Raw genomic sequence first — 20848 nt, 5'->3', positions numbered from 1 at the left:
TTTATATATGAAAAAATTCATGTGTACATTATTTCAAGCTGATTTATATTATTGAGTGATTAGGTGGAATGGTGATATTAATACAAGATAGAATTCATAATTCCATTATTGCCCATTTATGAATGCTTGGGTTTCCAACTTTCAACTTGATTTTTCTTGGTTTCCGCTCAAACTGACTATCATCGTTTTTCCCCCCGACCCTTCAATTAATATGGTTAATGAAACTGCTATTGACAGTGTAGATGGACTAGGAATTTCTGGAAGTATAGTGACTACTCTTCTGCAGCCCTACATCAACAAAGGACATACATTATACACTGATAATTGGTACACAAGCCCAAAATTGTCATTGCATCTTCATGCCCTAGAGACTAATTGAGTTGTTGCCCGATTTCACCATCTGGCACTTTCAAATCCTCACGCAGATCATCGTTGTCAGACATCAGACACAAGTAGCCATCATCGGAAATATCGGTTAACTGATAATCTTCACGCTTTACAAATGGTACATCCATGTTGTGAGTAGAGGGGCAAATATCTTCGTATTTCTTTCCATTAAAAATATCCAGTCCAACCAAGTGAACCTTGGCATGTCCGTGTTTACCAGTCTTTGAAGTTAACATTTCCACTATTTTACAAGGACGAGCCTTTAGCATAACAAAACCGTTCTTACGCAATGCAGAGCATTGCATAGGGTATGTAACTGAAGAACCAGAGTCACCAGTTTCAAAATGAGTATCCTCAATGTCTGCCATCTCAATTTGTTAATTTAAAAAAAATTCAAATTGAATCAAGATTGCAATGTCAAACGGAAATGTAGGCTGGTGCGGAATAGGTATGTAGGTTACGCAAAGACAATCTTGAGAATACCAAATTTGGAAGAAGGATCCCACTTACTACTTGATATATTTACTTTTTAATATAGTTAAAAAGAATATAATTCAACATGGCGGGAAAGAAATAAACCGTGTCAATAAACCTAAAAACCGGTGATGGAAAATAAGCAACACAGAGGTACCAAATACTTTCAAAATTCTTCAGAATGGTGAAAACTGGGATAAGTTGCTGAATTATATGAAAAGTAATACAATTAATCAAAGAAAAAGATTTTGACAGAATTTTCAAAACACTTTCAGGAATACTCACATGTATGTCCCTAATTCACGTGTGACTAATTTTGTGGTACTGTAAACAGTTACTGTTTGTTTATTGTCTGTTACAGACAATTGATGCTAGCTTTACCAGATTCTAAAAAAAAGGTGAAAGAGTCTCCAGGTCTGCAAATAATATTGATTCTAAAATGGATGGATAAAAAAAATGTAACAATTTTGACAACACTACACAATAATGAGATAGTAAAAACGCACAAGAAAGACATCAAAACTGGCGAGTATAAAGAAAAACCTTTATGTATTGTTGACTACAATGCAAATATGGGATCTGTTGACAGAACTGACATGATACTGAGCTCAGTGCAGTGTGTTCGCAAAACAGTGAAGTGGTTTAAGAAAGTTTTTCCATTCAATTGACTTGATTTTGTTGAATTATCATGCACTGTACATGGTGACAACAGGTGAACATATTTCACTAGCTGAAAAAGTGCAATGAGAAAATGCCATGTTTGTACCCACACCACGGTAAATGAAAAAAGAGGAAAGAATCAAGATACATGTGCAAAAAATGTGATGTAGGATCATTATATGTAGTTCCCTGCTTTGATGTGTATCACAGAAAAGTTAAATTTTGAAAAAAATAGCAGGTCTATCATGTAGGCTAATAAATGGTGTAAAGGAAATGAAAATAGTGAAACAAATAAATAGTAAAAGTGACCATGTCAGAAGAGGGTGAGTGAACAACAGAAAAACATCAAATATGGTGGGTCATATATTTCAGAGAAACTTACATGTGCATGAGAAATATCTTTTTTGTTCATTATTTCAACTAGTGTATTTTTCCCAAAAAAAATAATTGAAGGAAACACAATTTCAAATCATAAAAACCATAAATCAGTCCAAACTCATTCCATGTCTACAGACTAACCAAATGCGCAAAACCAACAACCCCCCCTACCTACCCTACAAAAAGAATTATGAATTATTGAACATTTTAAAGTTATTTGATAGTATAAAGTTAATCTGAGAAGGAAGTAAAAGAAAACTGTCCAACTGTTGCAACAGTGATTGGAACCAACAGTTAAACAAGATTCTCCAGAAAACCCAGTCTGAGCTTACCACTTCCTATTTGGAAACCCAGTACAGAAAGGGTTAAGAGGTATTCCAGAAAAGGTACAAGTTGGCCTGAGCAATTGAAGCAGTAAACAGTGTTCCAAGACAGATAAATGCCGCCAAGTATAGAGATCTACAGACATCCTTGAGGTGGGTGCCATCATGTTTTCATGATTTCTACAAAAACATCAAACATTCAGAAAGTGCAAATGATTTTCCAATATGAATACTATCTATTAATGGACCATCTATCAATCTATTAGATGTTATAATATGTTTTTCATAAGATGACTTCAGTTGTAAATAAATTAATTTAAAAATACAATGTTATTATTCCTTATTGTCTTTGAAGAGTAAAAGTTGTTTAAAGTAAACTATCATTAGTAAATAACCCACAAGTCAGTGCATAATTAAAATTATTTTTTGAATACAAATATATGAATTGAAGCAAGAAATATAAACTATATTCATTTATGATGAAGTGAATCCAAAACGTTTGGTAGTGCAACTTTCAAATGACTCTCCTGAAAAATGATGGAAATGTTAGTTTACCTCTGAGGAACAGATATAAGTACCGGTATTTCATTTTAAATTCATAGACCTATTTGGAAATGAATTATTTGAATGTTCAAGCTTGTATTTCAATGAGATTCTTGGAAACACCCCAGGTAGCACAAGATCATCTTTTCAACGTTGAAATGTGTTTTTTTGTTGAATAACCGTAAGAGGTTGAATTTTTCAACGTCATAATTTCAACAGTTTTTTCAATGTGTTTCCAACGTGGAATATTAAAAATATTCAACGTTATAATTTAAACGTATTTTTACCGGTTTTTTCAACATGTTTTCAATGTGCAAAAATTTCTAATTTTCACTTTCTTGAACTGTTTTTTCAATGTGTTCTCAACATGCGAAATTTTCTGCATTTTTTTAGTTTTCCAAAAAGTCTCATTTAGGCTTTCTGGTAAGTAATTCGGGTGCAGAATTGAATTTCAAACACTTTTTGTCCTATGCAAAAATTGTCTACAACGCACCGTTAACGATATTATGGAGCTTTAGTGCTATAGGCTTAAATCCAGATATGGGACTTATTTTCAAGTTTCCCAAAAATTGTATTTTTGATGACTCATTCGAGTGTAGTGTAGAAGTAAATTTCCAGCACATTTTGTCCTTAAAGTTTTTAAATTTCTAACAAAAACTTAATTTTTTCAAACAATGTGTTCTACAATGTGTGAAAAACAAAGTTTTTGTTCAAAATTTAAAAATTTGTGGCTTTTTTAAAACCATGCGGTTCCCAGTAAACACCCTTTATTGTAAATTTCAGGATAATTTATTGGTCAAATACTCTACCTTTTGACATATAACTGAATTTCAACCCCTCATAAGAGGATGACTTAGGGGTTGTAACTCGAATAAATGTAAGCACCCATTGTGTGATACATCATTTTAAAGATCTTTTTAGAGATGACATCTTTTTGAGATGACAAAATAAAAATTTTCTATGATACTTGTATCTAAAATGGCGGCTGATTGAAGTTTTAGTTTTTAACCTTCATCCCCTTGCGCCTTGTGGAGTTACAATTCCGCTCATGCAGCGGCAATTTGGCCACTCACCAGTAGTCATACACTAAAAATCACTCCTATGCTCAAGCAAGTCACCAACTGAGCTGGATAAGGGCTGAAGAAGTTAGGGAAGATAGTGGGGGAGAATTACATGGCACTCTCACCACTAGGGATGGGTATCGGAAGACAAAACATCAATGTTTTGAACATCGAAGTTTTTTTCACCTTAACATCGATAAGTGAAAAACATCAAACAGTAAACATTCATGTTTCTAAACATCAATATTTTAAACATTAATGTATCGCCCTAGGTTTTTACAGAATGATACTATTCTAGACTATTAAACAAGCAATTTCTGTTTATATGTTTAGATGTTTTTATATGTTTGTATTTCACCGAATCTCGAAAACGGCTCTAACGATTCCCACGAAATTCAGAACATAGTAGGTTTATGATATAAAAATTCGATTGCACTAGGTCTCATCCATGGGAAAATTTGCTGAAGGACATCAAAAGTATCTAATCATCCTTGGAAAAACAGCTGACAATTTCGCCGTTTGTTGATGATGGAAGTGGGTGAACGAGTGCATGTGTGTGGGACTGAGACAAAATGATGACTCAACTGTTGAACTTTTGTAATCATTCAATCAGGTACTTAGTGCCATTTGTACAAAAGCTGGTTAAATTTTAATCCTGATTAATTCCAGTAGAACCAATCAGATAAGCTATCTTTTTGAAATGGTCTTCTCTGATTTGGTTCACGTGAAATTAATCAGGATTAAAATTTAACATGCTTTTGTGAGAGAAATTTTTGCATTCCTCTGGGAATTAATCTTAATCCACTGTGATTAGATAGAGCCTTTATCTGTATTAACTATAAATATATTATAATTTCTTCTTTCGTAATAACTTTTATATGCTTTTGTACTCCAGAGCGGAGCTCGTTGCCCCGATATTGAAGACTATTTATGTCCTTAGAGTGACTCAGATAATGAAAATCAATTTCATTTTTTATGTACATATAAAAGAATGGGAAAGAGCTTTTGAAAAGTAGTTAACAATGAAGAAATATTATTGATTGGCAGCAGTCAAAGAGAAAGTTTATAAATGTTTGTAGGTAATCAGACTTGACGTTTAGGAACGGAAATTTATATTTAATCGAATTTAAAAAAGAAAATCCAATTCTAAAATATTGTTTTTTAGATTTGAATACTTGTTTAATACGATAGACGGTATTCTATTGTACAATTTTGTAAAGAGAATAAAGTTGAACTATTAATATTACTGTTTTATAAAATGGATGATAGTAATGATCAAATAATTTGGAAAGAATAAATTCTCAAAAGGCATGTCAGAAACGATGGATGAATAGATTTTCATCAGTATTAATATTAACACAGTGAAAATTATATAATGTGCAGTATAATTATTATACTTAACACTTATTCTTTTAAAAATGATAAAGCACGGTGAAATCAATTCAACTGAACCCACATCACTTCTGTTAATAAGCTTACAGAGTATTAGTTTATTATTTTGGTGTAGATTGGAATTCAATTATTTGGGAAGTTGATTGAGCTATTGGTATATATTTTTCATAAATTTCGAAAAAGTACAAAAGGAGCTTCTAAAGTGACTACAATTTTATCTAGAGGTATTGTTCCAATATTTTAACAGTTACTAACTGGAATTTCAGCAATTTTGGACTTGTGGTATTCAAGTAACAGTCTTTCGAATGATAATTGAAGTCGGGTTGTTACAAGAAAGATCAACTCTAGTTCACAAGATTTGTCATTTTCATAGTCAAGTCAGAAACCTCTCGGGATATACTCGAAGATTCTGTCTTGAAATTTCATCCTAAGCTAATTTTATCAATCATTGATACTCATATCGTATTCATTCAATACTTGATAGTTTTATTTAGGAAATGAAAATGAATTAAGTTTTTTTATATGGATATCTGCACTCCTTACAATACGAGGACTAGTTGATGTTAAACGCATGTTGAGGAAATCTCTTAAAAAGATAAAACTCTTTCTTCCTAAGAAACGAAGAATCCGACTTATTCAATTTTAAATGAGTATCTAACCTTGACACGGTCCACAGTAGTTATGTAAATCTTCAAGAGTATCCAACATTCTCACATAAAAATACAGAGAGCCTGATTGAAAAATAAAAATAACAATCTGCAGTAAGTCAAAACTTATGCGAGATCTTGCACAAGAGTGATCTATATGCACGACAAAACATGACAAAGATAATGATTAAATTTTGAACTATTCTAGCATCTAGAAAACGTTACTCTTCCTCTCAAGATAATCCCCTTCAAAAAAAATAAAAAAAACTTAAATAAAATTAGAATTGTTTTTACTTTTTAGTTGGGAAAAACATCGATTGACCGATGTCTAGGTAAAAACCATCGATAAGTGAAAAACATCGAACAGTAATCATCGATGTTTGATGTTTTTAACCCTCTAGTGCATACTGTAGCCGATCGGCTACAGCTTGTATTTGACACTGTAGCCAGGCTGTGAAGTAGAATATAAGCTACATTATGCATTGAGACTGAAGTCTGTACGTTTCTAGTGCGCAGAATCAGTTTTTGCTGTTGGTAACAGTGATAGAATTCAAAATAATCATATGTTTCTCAACTGGCGTCGGTCGGCTGTTGAATGTACTCGTGGCGTGATTTCGTTATCGGTTTGAGTATTTTTTATCAATTTGAAAGTATTGGAAAAATGTTTTTTGTGTGAATTATAGTTTCAATTCAACTTATGATGATTTACATTCGATTTTATCGACATTTTCAAGAAGATATCTTTAAATTAAGTGTTGTTCCAAATCGGCTACATCATGCAGTGCGTGGTTGTGTTGACTAAGCTTTATTAGGTTATGTTTGAAACTTGTTTATTCTCTCTTCTAAAGCCTGCTGTTGATTTCCTGTAGTTAATTCTTTTTTGATATTGATTGTTACGTTTTTTCACATGAAATACCATGGAAAAAGGTGATTGTTCTTATATTAACAGTAATGATGGAATTTTACCCTTGACTGAAGATGTAATTTTCAATTTTGACATAAGTGAAGACGAGCTGGAAAATAGTGATTTGGATGAATTAGATAACATCAATGGATCAAATATTACTGATTTCAACACTGTTCCCAACAGACTTATAGAGACTTTAGATGAATTACAGGACACACAAGATGATGAGCCAATATACGAGCACGTTAGTGATACTGTTGATGCCCATTCACATACAGTTACAACAGCAAGCACTTCAGATACAAACACCGATAGTAGTAACCCTCAACAAAAATTCGCAAAAAGACAAACACAAGCACAAAAATATTATATGGAAGAAAAAAAATTTGAAACTCAGTGATGATGAACTGAAATTTACAGGAAATACTGATTTACCGGTACTTGAGTATTAAACGGAGGCCACTATTACGAAACGCGCCGCGGCACTTATAGAAGGTTAAATTGTTATAGATGTTGTAGTAGAACTATTCTAGTATTGTTGTGAGTCGAGCGTTATCAGATGGGTCATGTGTCTACTCGCAAAATCCCCTCCAAGTAGGCCAAGGTCAGGGTCGTTGACCGGAGCGCGCGCCATTCCCTGTCATCGCCTGTCACTGTGTCTGGTCAGTGTACTGAGTGATTTATTGCCGTGCGCTACTACTGCTATACGTGTTTCAATAATGAGTGACGTGATTTTGTTGTGGGATTTACCTCGAAATGAAGAGGATAGTGTAAGTTTCTTTCTTAAGTTAAGTTTCTTTAGCGCAGCGAGGAACTGCGCGCCATCATTTGGATAGCTATTTGGTAGAATACGTGTAGCGATCAGATGTGACTGCTAGCGGCGGCGACGCTTTCAACTCCATCCTGACCGACATTGCTGCGTTCTGGGTTGCACAACGTCAGAACCAGGCGTCGGATTAATTCTAAACTTCACCTGTTAATCTATTAAAGTGTGTTCTTTCCAATTATGTAGTTATTTATGGTATCCCGTACGAAATATTTCTGTAGGTTAGGTGGCCTCCGTTTAATACTCAAGTACCGATTTACCTCCTGAAATCCTACAATTAGACACACCACTACAGTATTTTTTGTATTTTTTTAATGATGATCTATTGAACAAAATAGCAACAGAAACCCTTCATTACAGTGTAGAAAAAAATCCAGACAAACCTTTCAATATTTCTAAAGATGAAATTTACCGATACTTGGGAATCTTGATCATCTCAACAGTAATGACTGCCAAAAATATTCGGATGTATTGGAATCCAACATTTGGCCTCAAACTTATTCAGGAAGCCATGTCTCTGAATCATTTCGAAAAAATTAGGCAAATGTTACACTTCAATAACAATGCCAGTCTTATTCCAAGAAATCAACCTGGCCATGACCAATTATTCAAAATCAGACCAGTAGTTGACACACTTCTTCAAAAGTTTGCCTCAGTTCCTCTTGAAGAAAAACTTTCAGTTGATGAACAAATGTGCTCTTCAAAACTTCATCACCATTTACTTCAGTACATGCCTAACAAACCGCATCCATATGGCTTCAAATTCTTTGTTTTGTGTGGTGTGTCAGGTTATGCCTATAATTTCGAAGTATACACTGGTGAAAGTAACTCTGCAATTCAGTTAGACAATGAAATAGACTTAGGTGCAACTGGGAATACGGTAGTTAGATTGACGCGAATTGTGACAGAAAATGTGAACCACAAACTTTATTTTGATAATTTCTACACATCTATTGGCTTGTTAACTTTTTTAAAATCAAAAGGCATTTTATGTACTGGAACTGTGCGTGCAGACCGTGTGCCAAATAGTAAACTGCCAAATTTGAAAACGAAGAAAGAGATAAAATCTGTTGCTCGAGGAACAATTTATGAATACGTTTCATGTGTAGACAACTGTGATATTTCATCTCTAATGTGGGTGGACAATAAATGTGTACGGCTATTATCAACTAGTGCAGGTAGTGAGCCAATCACCACAATAAAAAGATACTGCCGATCAACAAAGACAAGTGTTGAAGTGCCATGTCCTAATGTTGTATTTCAATATAACAAGAACATGGGGGATGTTGATCTTATGGACAGCTTATTAGCACGCTAAAAATTACTATGAGATCACGAAAATGGTACTTCAGGTTGTTCTATCACCTTGTTGATATTGCCGTGATAAATGCCTACCTCCTGTATACACGAGCTATGAAGACAAAGCAAAGCAAAGACAACAAAATAAAAAATCTAAACCTTCCTCAGTTCAGGCTTGAATTGGGTGAAACGCTTTGTACAGGGTGATTTTTTAGTCCTGTTACCCAATTTTTGATGTAATTTATAAACGGAAATTTGGGTATTAATAAAAAAATAATATTTGTTATTTACAAAAGAAAATTGATATTTTATTATTCACATTTCTTAGTTACTTAAAATTATTACACCATATGCTCAAAATGTCCATCCATTGAGGTTATACACGCTCGGACTCTTTTCACCATATCAGCAGAAACCTTTTTCAGAGTTATATTGGAAATATTCGTGATTAAGTCTGTAATATTGGCTTTCAGTTCATCAATATTGTGAGGATTGTTTTTGAAGGCCTCAGACTTGATGTGGCCCCACAAAAAGTAATCAGGGGATGTGAGGTCTGGAGACCTTGGTGGCCATAAACCCTTGCTTATTATTCGATCTGTGGTAAATGTTATTCTATGGTAAAAGAAATTCTGTTCATAACACGACCGGAATCATCACAAAATGTTACACAGCTTAAGGATAATAAACTCGCACTGCCTTGTGTATACTGAGTGAGTAGGGCTACCAACTACGTGCAACAAAACAAAATTTCCCTTTATTAGGGAAAAATGACCATGTATTAAAAATAGGGTAACAGGACTAAAAAATCACCCGGTAGAATAGGAAAGCATGAACCTTTGAAGAGGGGGCGGCCAAGTGCAACATCATCACCTGCACCAAAAAAAACTAAAACCCAATCCAAGTCAGCACCCCCTAAGGATGTTGCTTCAGATCAGTTGTCACACTGGATCGTACATACTGACAAATCATGTAAACAGAGGTGTAAAATGACGGGATGCAAGGGGTTTTCAATGTTTGAGTGTTGCAAATGTAAAATAGCACTCTGTATGAACAAAAATAAAAACTGCTTCTATGATTTTCATAATAAAAATTAGTAATCTTCCATTCAACCAAATCACAAAGCTTACAACTTTACAAATTTTAGTATTTTAATCATTAGAAACTGTGACAAAACAAACAATCTTCCTCATTTAGTTCGGTCATAGTGATTTTTTTAAACAATTGGCTTATATCGTAATTTTCTTATTTGAAGAAAATAATCTTTATTTGAAAATCTACAAGTGTAAAATATTTTGTTTTATTGTGAAGAAAAATAAGAGAATAGTGTTTAGCAATATTAATATAAACACATCTATAGGCAATCCTAGGATTTGGAGGATACAGGAAAAACGATGTAAGTAATAAGATTTTATTGTCTGTAATGCATGGTGTAGCCGATTGGCTACAATACATATTTAATGGATTTTTTGAGGAAAATATATGACTATTATTTTTTTTAAATATTTTTACATCAATTTATAGGCTTCAGAATGCATGAAGAAATATTTTTAGCTTTGAAAAAAAAATCATGCACTAGAGGGTAAAACATCGATGTATCGATACCCATCCCTACTCACTACTCATTAATTGCGAGATTAGGAAGTTAACAATAAATCTAAAAATGCGGCCAATTTGCCGCCCGCGCGAGCAGATGAAGGTTAAGGAAATGAGGGGTTGTAACTCAAATATTTTAAATGTTGACACACATTGTGTGGTACATCATTTTCAAGACCTTTCTAAAGCAAGAAAGATGACATCAATAAAAATTCTCTATGATACTTTTATCAAAAATGGCGGCTGATTGACCTTTATCAATATTTCTAAACTAAACCTTCAATCAGCCACCATTTTGGATAAATGTATCATAGAACATTTTTATTGATGTCAACTTTCTTGTTTTAGAAAGGCCTTTAAAATGAAGTACCAAACAATAGGTGTTTACATTTAAAATTTTCGAGTTACAGCCCCTGAGTCAGCCCCTAATTACAGCTCCTCATTATGAGGGGTTAAAATTCAGTTGTTCGTCAAAAGGTAGAGTAGGCCTATAGAGTATGCTGAAAGTTACAGTAATATCCACAATAGTCTCCAAGTTATTGAAGGGTTCCCAATACATATGACTTACACTGTATATATTCATAAATAGTATCAAATCTTAAACGTAAATAAATCACATCTCTACTAACGTCAATCCCACTAAATTTTTCTTCTCGAAAAAAATATGAAAATTACATGGCAGCTTTCAATTTGAAAATCATTGTTTTCACAGTAGGTTATAATTTTTTTCAGGTGCAGTGTGGAACATCAAGTCTACTTTCAGTGCCTCAAATGAAGAAATCCAGACAATAATCCGAAATTGGTTTCGATTCTCCTTCGTTATCTCTTCTTATTTTATAATAACTGAAATGAGCATCAGAGATGTTTGCCGTCAATATCAACGCTTTGATCTGTAGTAGAGCAATAAATTATTATAAATTTAAGATCAATAATTCTGAACAGTTAGATTGAAAATTGTATGGCTTGAAAGGTTCATAAATGTGTTAGCATGGTCATATTATTGAAAAAGTTCTCCTAAATGACTCATCATTCAAAAATCATGTTACCGTACTCAATTCATCACTTTTCAGTAATGGCTTTTTGAATTCTATTGTATTATGTAGGTAGAAAGAATTGAGTAAATACCGTAATTGAAAATAGTCTAGTGGAATATTATCAATCAAATTAGGTACTGTAATGCTTCATATATTATTTATTAATCTTATAAATTATACACATTAACAAAACACATAAAAAGCCGTACAATTCATTACCGGTAATTGTTCGATGGAAATATCAATATTAATTATTTTTATTTGAAAATCATTTTTCTGCGTATTGCAAGCATTAGAAATATTCATATACTACTTGATAAATCCTTATAAATTATAGGCTATCTGAATGATTGCTTAAACTTTTGTAGGGCTGAGTGTGAAATATTAATTCAAAAGGTACGGTACAGAAACTATTTGCATCCAATTATAAAAAAATGTGTACAGTAGTTTTATTTAACTAATTTTGATCACTTTGATCACTTTATATTTATTATTATGCATAGACAAATTAAAGTGATCAAAATTAGTTAAATAAAACTGAATTCACTCACCTTATTGATCACACCAGTAAACAATGTTTCACCTTGATCACTGACTATCCTGTGTAGACAATTTTTTGTAATTTTTGCCTTTGAAAATAATATTATGATGTTCATTAGGTTTTAGTACAATAAAGCACTGATACATCTATTATCACAATAAGAACATAAAAATCAATTGCAAGTCTGAACGAGGATTCCCACATATCAGTATCAGAGTCAATATTTATTGCCAGTGCAGAGAAAATATAATTTTATCTGTGCCATGAGTTCTAACTGGATCAGGCGTATCTTTGGAAATTTTTCAAGTCAGTTCTTAGTGCGAATGAATCATTGCCATTTAGCTTTTATATATGTGGATTTTTAATGCCCAATACAGAAATACGTTTAGGGCATTCACTATTTCTGATGAAATTGTATTGATTATTGATGTAATATTGTATTTTCTTTTTCTTCTTTGAAAAGGTTTTAATAAATGTCATTTACGCACAAACCAAAACCAACTTTAACTATTGTATTCAATTGTATATATTTTTTCTTATTTGTACAGTTGGCCCTTCCAAGAGACAATGCGGCTGCTGTGACACAAATAAAAGAGGTCGCCAACAATCTACCTGGAGAAGATGTTCTGTGAGGTCTACAGGATTTCATTAATACATCCTTTCCTGACATAAGAACCAGCGCAATCCCACCAGCTGTTGCAACGCCACAAAATGCCAGGGACATCCCACCCGAAGAGAGGACACAAAACAGGGAGGGCATCCCAACTGAAGGGACGCCACAAGACATGGAGGGCGTCTCACCTGAAGAAGAGCAACGAAATGCCAGGGGAATCCCACCCAAAGAGAGGCTACAAGACAGGGAGGGCATCCCAACTGAAGGTACACCACAAGACATGGAGGGCGTCTCACCTGAAGAAGAGCCAAAAAATGCTAGGGAAGTCCCACCCAAAGAGAGGCCAAAGGACAGGGAGGGCATACCACCCAAATAGAGGCCACAAGACAGGGAGGGCATCCAAACTGAAGGGACACCACAAGACATGGGGAGCATATCACCAGAAGAAGAGACAGAAAATGCCAGGGAAGTCACACCGGAAGAGAGGCCACAGAACAGGGAGGGCATCCCAACAGAAGGGAGGCCACAAGACATGGAGAGCATCTCACCAGAAGAGGAGATACAAAATCCCAGGGAAGTCCCACCCGAAAAGAGGCCACAAGACAGGGAGGGCATCCCAAAAGAATGGAGACCACAAGACATGGAGGGCGTCCCACCCAAACAGAGGCCACAAGACAGAGAGGGCATCCTACCCAAAGAGAGGCAACAAGACATGGAGGGCGTCCCACCTGAAGAAGAGCCACAAAATGCCAGGGAAGTCCTACCCAAAGAGAGGCCACAAGACAGGGAGGGCATCCCAACTGAAGGGACGCAACAAGACATGGAGGGCGTCCCACCTGAAGAAGAGCCACAAAATGCCAGGTAAGTCCCACCCGAAGAGAGGCCACAAGACATTGAGGGCATCCCAACTAAAGGGAGGCCACAATACATGGAGAGCATCTCACCAGAAGAAGAGACACAAAATGCCAGGGAAGTCCCACCCAAAGAGAGGCAAAACCACCCGAAGAGAGGCCACAAGACAGGGAGGGCATCCCAACTGAAGGGAGACCACAAGACATGGGGAGCATCTCACCAGAAGAAGAGACACAAAATGTCAGGGAAGTCCCACCCGAAGAGAGGCCACAGGACAGGGAGGGCATCCCAAAAGAATGGAGACCACAAGACATGGAGGGCGTCCCACTCAAAGAGAGGCCACAAGACAGGGAGGGCATCCCACCCAAAGAGAGGCAACAAGACAGGGAGGGCATCCCAACTGAAGGGACACCACAAGACATGGAGAGTGTCTCACCAGAAGAAGAGACACAAAATCCCAGGGAAGTCCCACCCGAAGAGAGGCCACAAGACAGGGAGGGCATCCCAACTTAAGGGAGTCCACAAGACATGGAGGGTGTCCCACCCAAAGAGAGGCCAAAAGACAGGGAGGGCATCCCACCCAAGAGAGGCCACAAGACAGGGAGGGCATCCCAACTGAAGGGACGCCACAAGACATGAGGGCGTCCCCACTGAAAAATAGCCACAACTTGCCAGGAAGCTACAAATAACATTTCAGCTTTTTTTCATGGCCATGTCAGTCAACCAGTGTAGTAGGGAAAGGAAAAGAGGGTTTAGTAATAATGATAATAAATAAAGCCTATAATAACAATAGGCTACTTATCACTACACTACTGAAATCAAATGTACATTTTTCTTAGAATTAATTAAAGTCCAAAATTAAATTTTTAACCCTTTCAATACTGAATACATAGGGTTTTTGTGCTCTTTCAATGCTAATGGGACACAGATGTCCCAGTCCCTCTCAATGCTGATGGGACACATAGGTCCCAGTGGAGATTCTAAAATGTCTAATGGGATATATGCTTCCCGTTTTCACATAGTTTCTTTGCTGTTCAGTCATTTATACAATTATTTGTCATTGTCAAGTTTGTAGCAGTGCTCTCTTCCAAGATGGTGGATGATTGTTGATATTTTCAAGTGGTGTGCCTGTTGATTTCCCGTTTCTTGGCCCTTCAAAGACCAGTAAATAAAATAATGTAAGTAATCTCATGAAATATTTACTATTCACTATTTATTATTCAATATATACTGTTAAACATCAATTACAGTCAATTAAAGTCATCAAAATAGAAGGATCTTATTGAACTTCTACTCGCCCACACAGCAAAAAATGTTTACAAAACGTTTAATAAACGTCAAAAATGTATAAATCAGATAAACGTTGAGAGAATAACATTTAATACACGTTAGAAAAGTTTACTACATTAAGCGTTAGATAGGTTTGTTACAGTATGGAATTTTACAGTACCTATGGAATTATGTTGTGAAAAATTGCTATAATCATTTTTTATAAAAAATCAGTTTGAAAATTTTTGACTTTTCACATTTTCCTTGCATGCCCACGATTTGTCAACTTGGCAGAAATGCTATGACATTTGTGTGGATGGATAAAGCTACATCACCCAGCGTTTTTTATGCCCAATGATAGTAATGAGTTTTGAGGAACTTGGTAGATCAGTTGAATTTTTATTTGAAAATAGGGTTTATTTTAATGATTTATTTTCCAAACTAAATCATGTTGGGTTTGTGTGTGACATGCCAGCTAAAGCCTTTGTTCTAAAAATCAAGGGACACACAGGTTTTTACTCTTGTACTCGGTGCACAGTGGAAGGAGAAAGTGTTAGGGTAGGCACACACCAGTTAGTCAAGACAAGACAAGACATGATCAGACACGTTCAGTCACAATATTTCACATAGTTGCTTATGAAGACATGTCAAATTGCAATGACTTATCAGTGTGTGCTGCATCATAAGCAACTATGTGAAGTATTGTGTCTGATCTTGTCTTGTCTTTTCTTGACTAACTGGCGTGCGCCTAGCCTTGGTAACAGAGTGTAAAGCACACTCTCATTGTCTCAGTCCATCTCCAAGGACAGATTACAGCCATCCGCCAATCTTCATAAAGATTTCTTCTTTAGTCTGCCAGCTTTTATAATTTATGCAGTTATATTTTATTTTCATGTCTCATAATTTCCCTCCAATCATTTACTTTTCTTCCAGGTGGGAAAATCACAAAAGTAACGGTCAACAGACTGGAAGATATTATATAAACATCTATACCACAAATCAAAGTTTATATTTTAGTATTTAAGTTAATCAAAGTTATTTTTTTTTTGAATTCATTCAAATATGAATATTTATTTTACATATGTAAATTGTTCAAGTTGGACACATGAACGTTTTTGCTCTTTGAGCCAAGAAGAACATCACATTGGTGCAACAGTGGAATAGAATAGAATAGAATAGAATGACTGCATTTATTTTTTAGTAGTGAGTTTCAGCTTAGACTACATGCATCTAGTTTGTTTAGGAGTTGTGAATAAATTATACTTTTTTGGCTTGGGTAAACTACGATATAGATGTCCTCATAGCCAAGTTTAAAAAACCTAAGTGACAGGCTTGTTTCACTGAAAAAATTCATTCCATCAGAGTTTGCAAAGAAACCTTGGCCTCTTTCTGAAGTTGGCTATTGGAAAGTATTCAATCAATTTCTCCTGTATACCAGTGTAATGGGAGAAATTGAAAGTAGTTATTAAAAGTAGTGAAAATTAGAACGTAATATTTTATTTGCTGGCTGTCTAGCAGGCTACGGAACGCTTGCATTTTTTTAACCAATGGACGAGGTGAGGATCTTTCTCAGGGTTGGGAACTACTTAGCTAGCATCCCAGCCTGGGAAAGATAGTGTCCATCCACTTGTCCCATCAATAGTTTCCGGCTCTTCTTCCCCCCTGCCGTAATCTAGTTTCCACGTGTAGGCCTAGGAAGAGTCGGACCTGGAGACAAAAATGCATTCTTTCCGGGCACTCTTCTTTTAACCGCTGAAACGATCGGAGCGTGTCTTAGAGTCCGGGGGCACCAACTATTTTCGGGAGTTTGGATCACCCAAAACATCATGTTGATGGACTTCTTCAACGTCGTCATTATGGGTGAGTACCAAAATTAATCTTACCCATATGATAATTGGCGATCGAACTTTGCTAGCATAACAATAGGTGATTTTTTTATTGCATTGAGTTTAATTTTCTTTAATTTTTGTATTAGGCTAGACAGCCAGGTAGAGACAGACGTTTAACGTCTGTAACATATATATAAGTATATGTATAACATATATAACATACATGTATAACATATATATCAATCGTAGAGAATATGTTTTAATTAAACAAACTTTCATAGAGTAAAAAATAGCATTATTTAAACCACGTTTACCCTTTAGAAAAGCAGTTATTAATACTACATCTACCCGATATATTACAATGGTGGCAGTTCGGTGGAATTTGGCTGCAAGAATGACAAATATAGAATACAGTAGAAATCAGTAAAATAATTTATCAGTGGATTGAAAAAATACTGTCGGGTAGCAATGATTATAAAATTAGTAAACGTAACTTTTTAACGCTAGTGCAATAGTGGATTTTTATTGGAGCTGCTTCTAATGTATGGACATAACGATTTGTTGATGGAAGCTTCATTACTAGTAATTGGCCTTGTTAGTCCACTACTCGAAGAGCTTGATGATTAATAAAATTATTATTGGTTGGCTGCATACGCAAAATTAAATACATCATATACAAAATTAATTAAAGAATTGTTTGAGTGTAACAAAATATTAATTAAGTACAATATGTTAAAGTTATTACGATTTAATTGAACTAAATCGGCGTATCTTGTGGTAGGACGAATGATGACCAAAAATTTTGAAGACCTAGAATTATTGAAGAGTTGATTTTGTTTGTTTTGTTTTCTAATTAATTTATTTATTGAATATGGGGTCATTTTTGTTTCCAATACTAAATTGTGGAGAAATCAATTTATGGAAAAACTAATTTATGGAGGGCTTTCTTGAAATTTGTTATGCGAACGGAAGAATTTGAAATTTAATTCAAATTATCAAATCTCAAAATTACGCATGTAATTTTTTTTCTCGTGTTATCAATTGCTGGTTATTAGAATAATTATTGCGTCTCAAAATTATCACCTCAGACCGAAATAAAGAGTATATAGTGACAAACTGTTCATTTACTATTGTACAATATATATTATTTCAAATTCTATCGTTCATTAGTAAGATAAGTATCGATTTTGCATAGTTCATAAGATATACCAACTATTGAGCTCTACAGACACGATGGTCATGGGGCATGACGTTGTTAACCCTCCTCCAAAACCTCCGTCACACGTGCTAAATCCGGGAAGCTTGGGAGACTCGGAAAACGCATCCAAGGAGACAGTTAGCGAAACTTAGAGCTCAGAATGAACGTAACGAAGCGGAGAAAAACCAGCTGAGGTCAGAATTACTATCACAAGAGTCAAGAAGCCACACCAGTCGCCAAATCACTTCATCTGTAAGGAAGGATTTGGAAGTAAAATCACTCGTGAAGTCGTTTTCGGGTGAAGAAGGAAGTCATAGTGTACGCGAATTCATTCAATTTAGAACTCATTGCTCAACTTTGAAATTGGTAAGACAATGACTTGAAGTTTATTTGTAGAATGAAAACGACGGGTGCAGCTGCAACTTGCTTGACACTCACCACTCTGCAGCACTCTGTGCTGAATTGGTTACCACCCCGATTTCATTACAGAAATATTCCTTACATTATAGAAATTTGATTAAGTATCTGATCATAGAAATAAATGTAAGTTTGATTTGAAATCATTCCTCAGGTTAGAGCGGAGTGGCAACAATGTTTCGAGATGGCTGTGGACAGGATTGTGAATGATTCTCTATACGGGTTTTGCCAAAAAGTGTTTTCTAATGATAAATCCATTAACTGTGAGGGTTTCTGTGCTCAATAGTTCCGTATTAAATGCGCGAATATATCAACAAATGAATTTTAAAAAATTCAAGATTTGGGTGACAAAGTTTCGTGTTTCTGTGAAGCATGCAAGTTTAAGGTTAGGAAGACAACAGAGAGTTCATTGGTCTCTTTGGCAAGTGTAGGACATTGTGATGTCAAGTTTAATTTAATTTTTGACAAACTGAAAAGGATAAATTTTAACTATAATAATTTGTGCAAAATAGTGTACAAATAACTCTTTGATTATTTTCAGAATGCCTTTCAAATGGAAGGAGGGGGCTAATCCAAAGAAGATAATAGATCCAGATAGAATGAAAAATGCAATCGAGACTTTAATTGAAACTGGTAGAAGTTTGAGGTCTGTAGCAGAAGAATTTGGTATTGACAGAAAAGCATTGGGCAGATATCGTGAGAAGATTGAGGGATAGAGACTACTTTTACTCCCAATTACAATACTAGTCAGATATTTTCGGATGAAGAGGAGGAAGATTTGAAAACCTATTTGATTTTATCTGCAAAGCTAAACTATGGGTTGGGTTGGAAGGAAATGCGCAAATTTGCGAATGAATATGCAATGTCCAGGGGCAACAAAATTCCAGAGAATTGGGCAAAAAATGAGTTGTCTTTGAGAAATCCACAAGCAACTAGTTTAGCAAGGGGGACTGCATTTAATGAGACCACCGTAAGTGAATTTTTCAGTAACTTGAGGAGTGTCTATATGGAACATAAGTTTGATCCAGATTCAGTGTACAATATTGACGAGACTGGACTCACTACTGTTCATCGGCCTGGAAAAATAATTGCTGCTAAAGGGCAGAAGCAAGTATCAAAAGTAACTTCTGCTGAACGAGAAACACTCATTACTGTCTGCTGTGCAGTGAGTGCAGTGGGCAATGCAGTTCCTCCTTTCTTCGTTTATTCACGCAAAAGTGTAAACGACCGAATGACCCAAGGAGCTCCTCCAGGCTTTTGTGCTGTTGGGTGGATGACTACTGATTCGTTCGATTCTTATCTGGATCACTTCATAAAAAATGTGAAATGCTCACGTACAAATCCAGTCCTGGTGGTTCTCGATGATCATGAGTCTCACATAAGTCCCATTGGATTGCAAAAATGCAAGGACAATGGGATAACACTTGCTTCACTGCCTCCACACACCAGCCACAAGTTGCAACCCCTTGAGGTCAGTTTTTGGTCCTTTCAAGACTGCCTACAATCGAGCTGCTGAAGATTGTCTCAAGACCACCAATCCCAAAACTATTGATATCTATAAAATTCCAAATCTAGTTGGTTCTGCCTTCCCACGAGCATTTACCCCTACTAACATTTCAAGTGGATTCAGGTGCACTGGCATATGACCTTTTGATTCAAACATATTCGATTCAAGTTAATTCCTCTCATCTTCTGTTACTGACCGTCCAACTCCAGTTCTAAGTCAATCATCAACTTCAGCAAACACAAGACAGTCCTCTCCAGCTCCATCTGCCTCAGCCTCTAGACAGACACCAGAGAGAAGCACATCTTCCACAGTCCTGTGCGTTCCAAAATGTGCTGGCATCTCTCCACAACATATTCGTCCATTCCCAAAAGCTCAGAAACGAAAAAAAAATCGACAGTGAGTGAAAAGTGTAATTCTCACTAGTACTCCAGTCAAGGAAAAACAATCACTCTTGAATATGAAGAACGACATATGAAGAGAATCGCTACAAACAACATTTTTAGTAGAAAATTGGTGAAAAAAGAACAGAAAAAAGTGAAACTGTGGCAGTGCAACAAATTCAAGAACCTGTTAAATTGCAACCAAATTTCAATTTTTAAACCTGGGGAGAGTCAAAAGTCAATGAAGAAGACTTTGTTATTGTAAGATTTGTAACAAAAACCACTCTTCTCCATTACATAGGCAAAGTTTTAGAAGTGAATCAAGATGAGTGTCAAATTAGTTTTATGCGGCGCTACAGAGCAAATTCATATTATTTTGTTTTTCCAAATGTTGAAGATGTGAGCTTTGTTCAAATGCAAGACTGGATAAAACTTCCAAATCCATCAACACTGAAGGGTTCAGAAAGAATATATTTAAAAATCTATTTCAATTTAGATTTTTCAAAAATGTATTTGCACTGATTTTTTTCAGAAATTACTTTTGACTAATGCTTGTTAATTTTAATTTCATTAAACTCCACAGCTGTTATTTCAATCCAAAACCACAAATTTTCAACTTCAAGCTGATGTACACAATTGTGATCATTTCCTTTAGCAATATTCCAGCATTCGAACACTATCTGTTGATGAAAATATGAACTACTATGTTTAGAAATGA

The 20848-nt window shown here is 35.3% G+C and overlaps 2 protein-coding genes across 2 annotated transcripts; one reads left to right on the top strand and one right to left on the bottom strand.

The window, feature by feature from the left end:
* Positions 1-356: 356 nt before the first annotated feature.
* LOC111056110 (eukaryotic translation initiation factor 5A-like) lies at positions 357-826 on the bottom strand. The gene has a single exon (XM_022343433.2). It carries the CDS (start codon positions 753-755, stop codon positions 372-374), a length of 384 nt encoding a protein of 127 aa, XP_022199125.2. The 5' UTR covers positions 756-826; the 3' UTR covers positions 357-371.
* A 12276-nt stretch (positions 827-13102) lies between these two features.
* Positions 13103-14043, top strand: LOC111056112 (early nodulin-75-like). Its single transcript, XM_022343436.2, has 2 exons — positions 13103-13539; positions 13593-14043. Exons 1-2 carry the CDS (start codon positions 13103-13105, stop codon positions 14041-14043), a joined length of 888 nt encoding a protein of 295 aa, XP_022199128.2.
* The last annotated feature ends 6805 nt before the right edge of the window (positions 14044-20848 follow it).

The sequence above is a fragment of the Nilaparvata lugens genome, chromosome 7 (assembly GCF_014356525.2).
Source record: "Nilaparvata lugens isolate BPH chromosome 7, ASM1435652v1, whole genome shotgun sequence".
NCBI lineage: Eukaryota > Metazoa > Arthropoda > Insecta > Hemiptera > Delphacidae > Nilaparvata > Nilaparvata lugens.
Note: the sequence above shows the minus strand (reverse complement) of the source record. Positions and strands in the feature narration are given on the sequence as shown.

Bases quoted from the DNA above. Each gene is read 5' to 3' on its own strand.
- LOC111056112 (XM_022343436.2), top strand. From the start codon at position 13,103: ATGGGGAGCATATCACCAGAAGAAGAGACAGAAAATGCCAGGGAAGTC. The intron at 13,540-13,592 runs GTAAGTCCCACC...TCCCAACTAAAG, and splicing joins GAAGAGCCACAAAATGCCAG to GGAGGCCACAATACATGGAG.
- LOC111056110 (XM_022343433.2), bottom strand. From the start codon at position 755: ATGGCAGACATTGAGGATACTCATTTTGAAACTGGTGACTCTGGTTCT.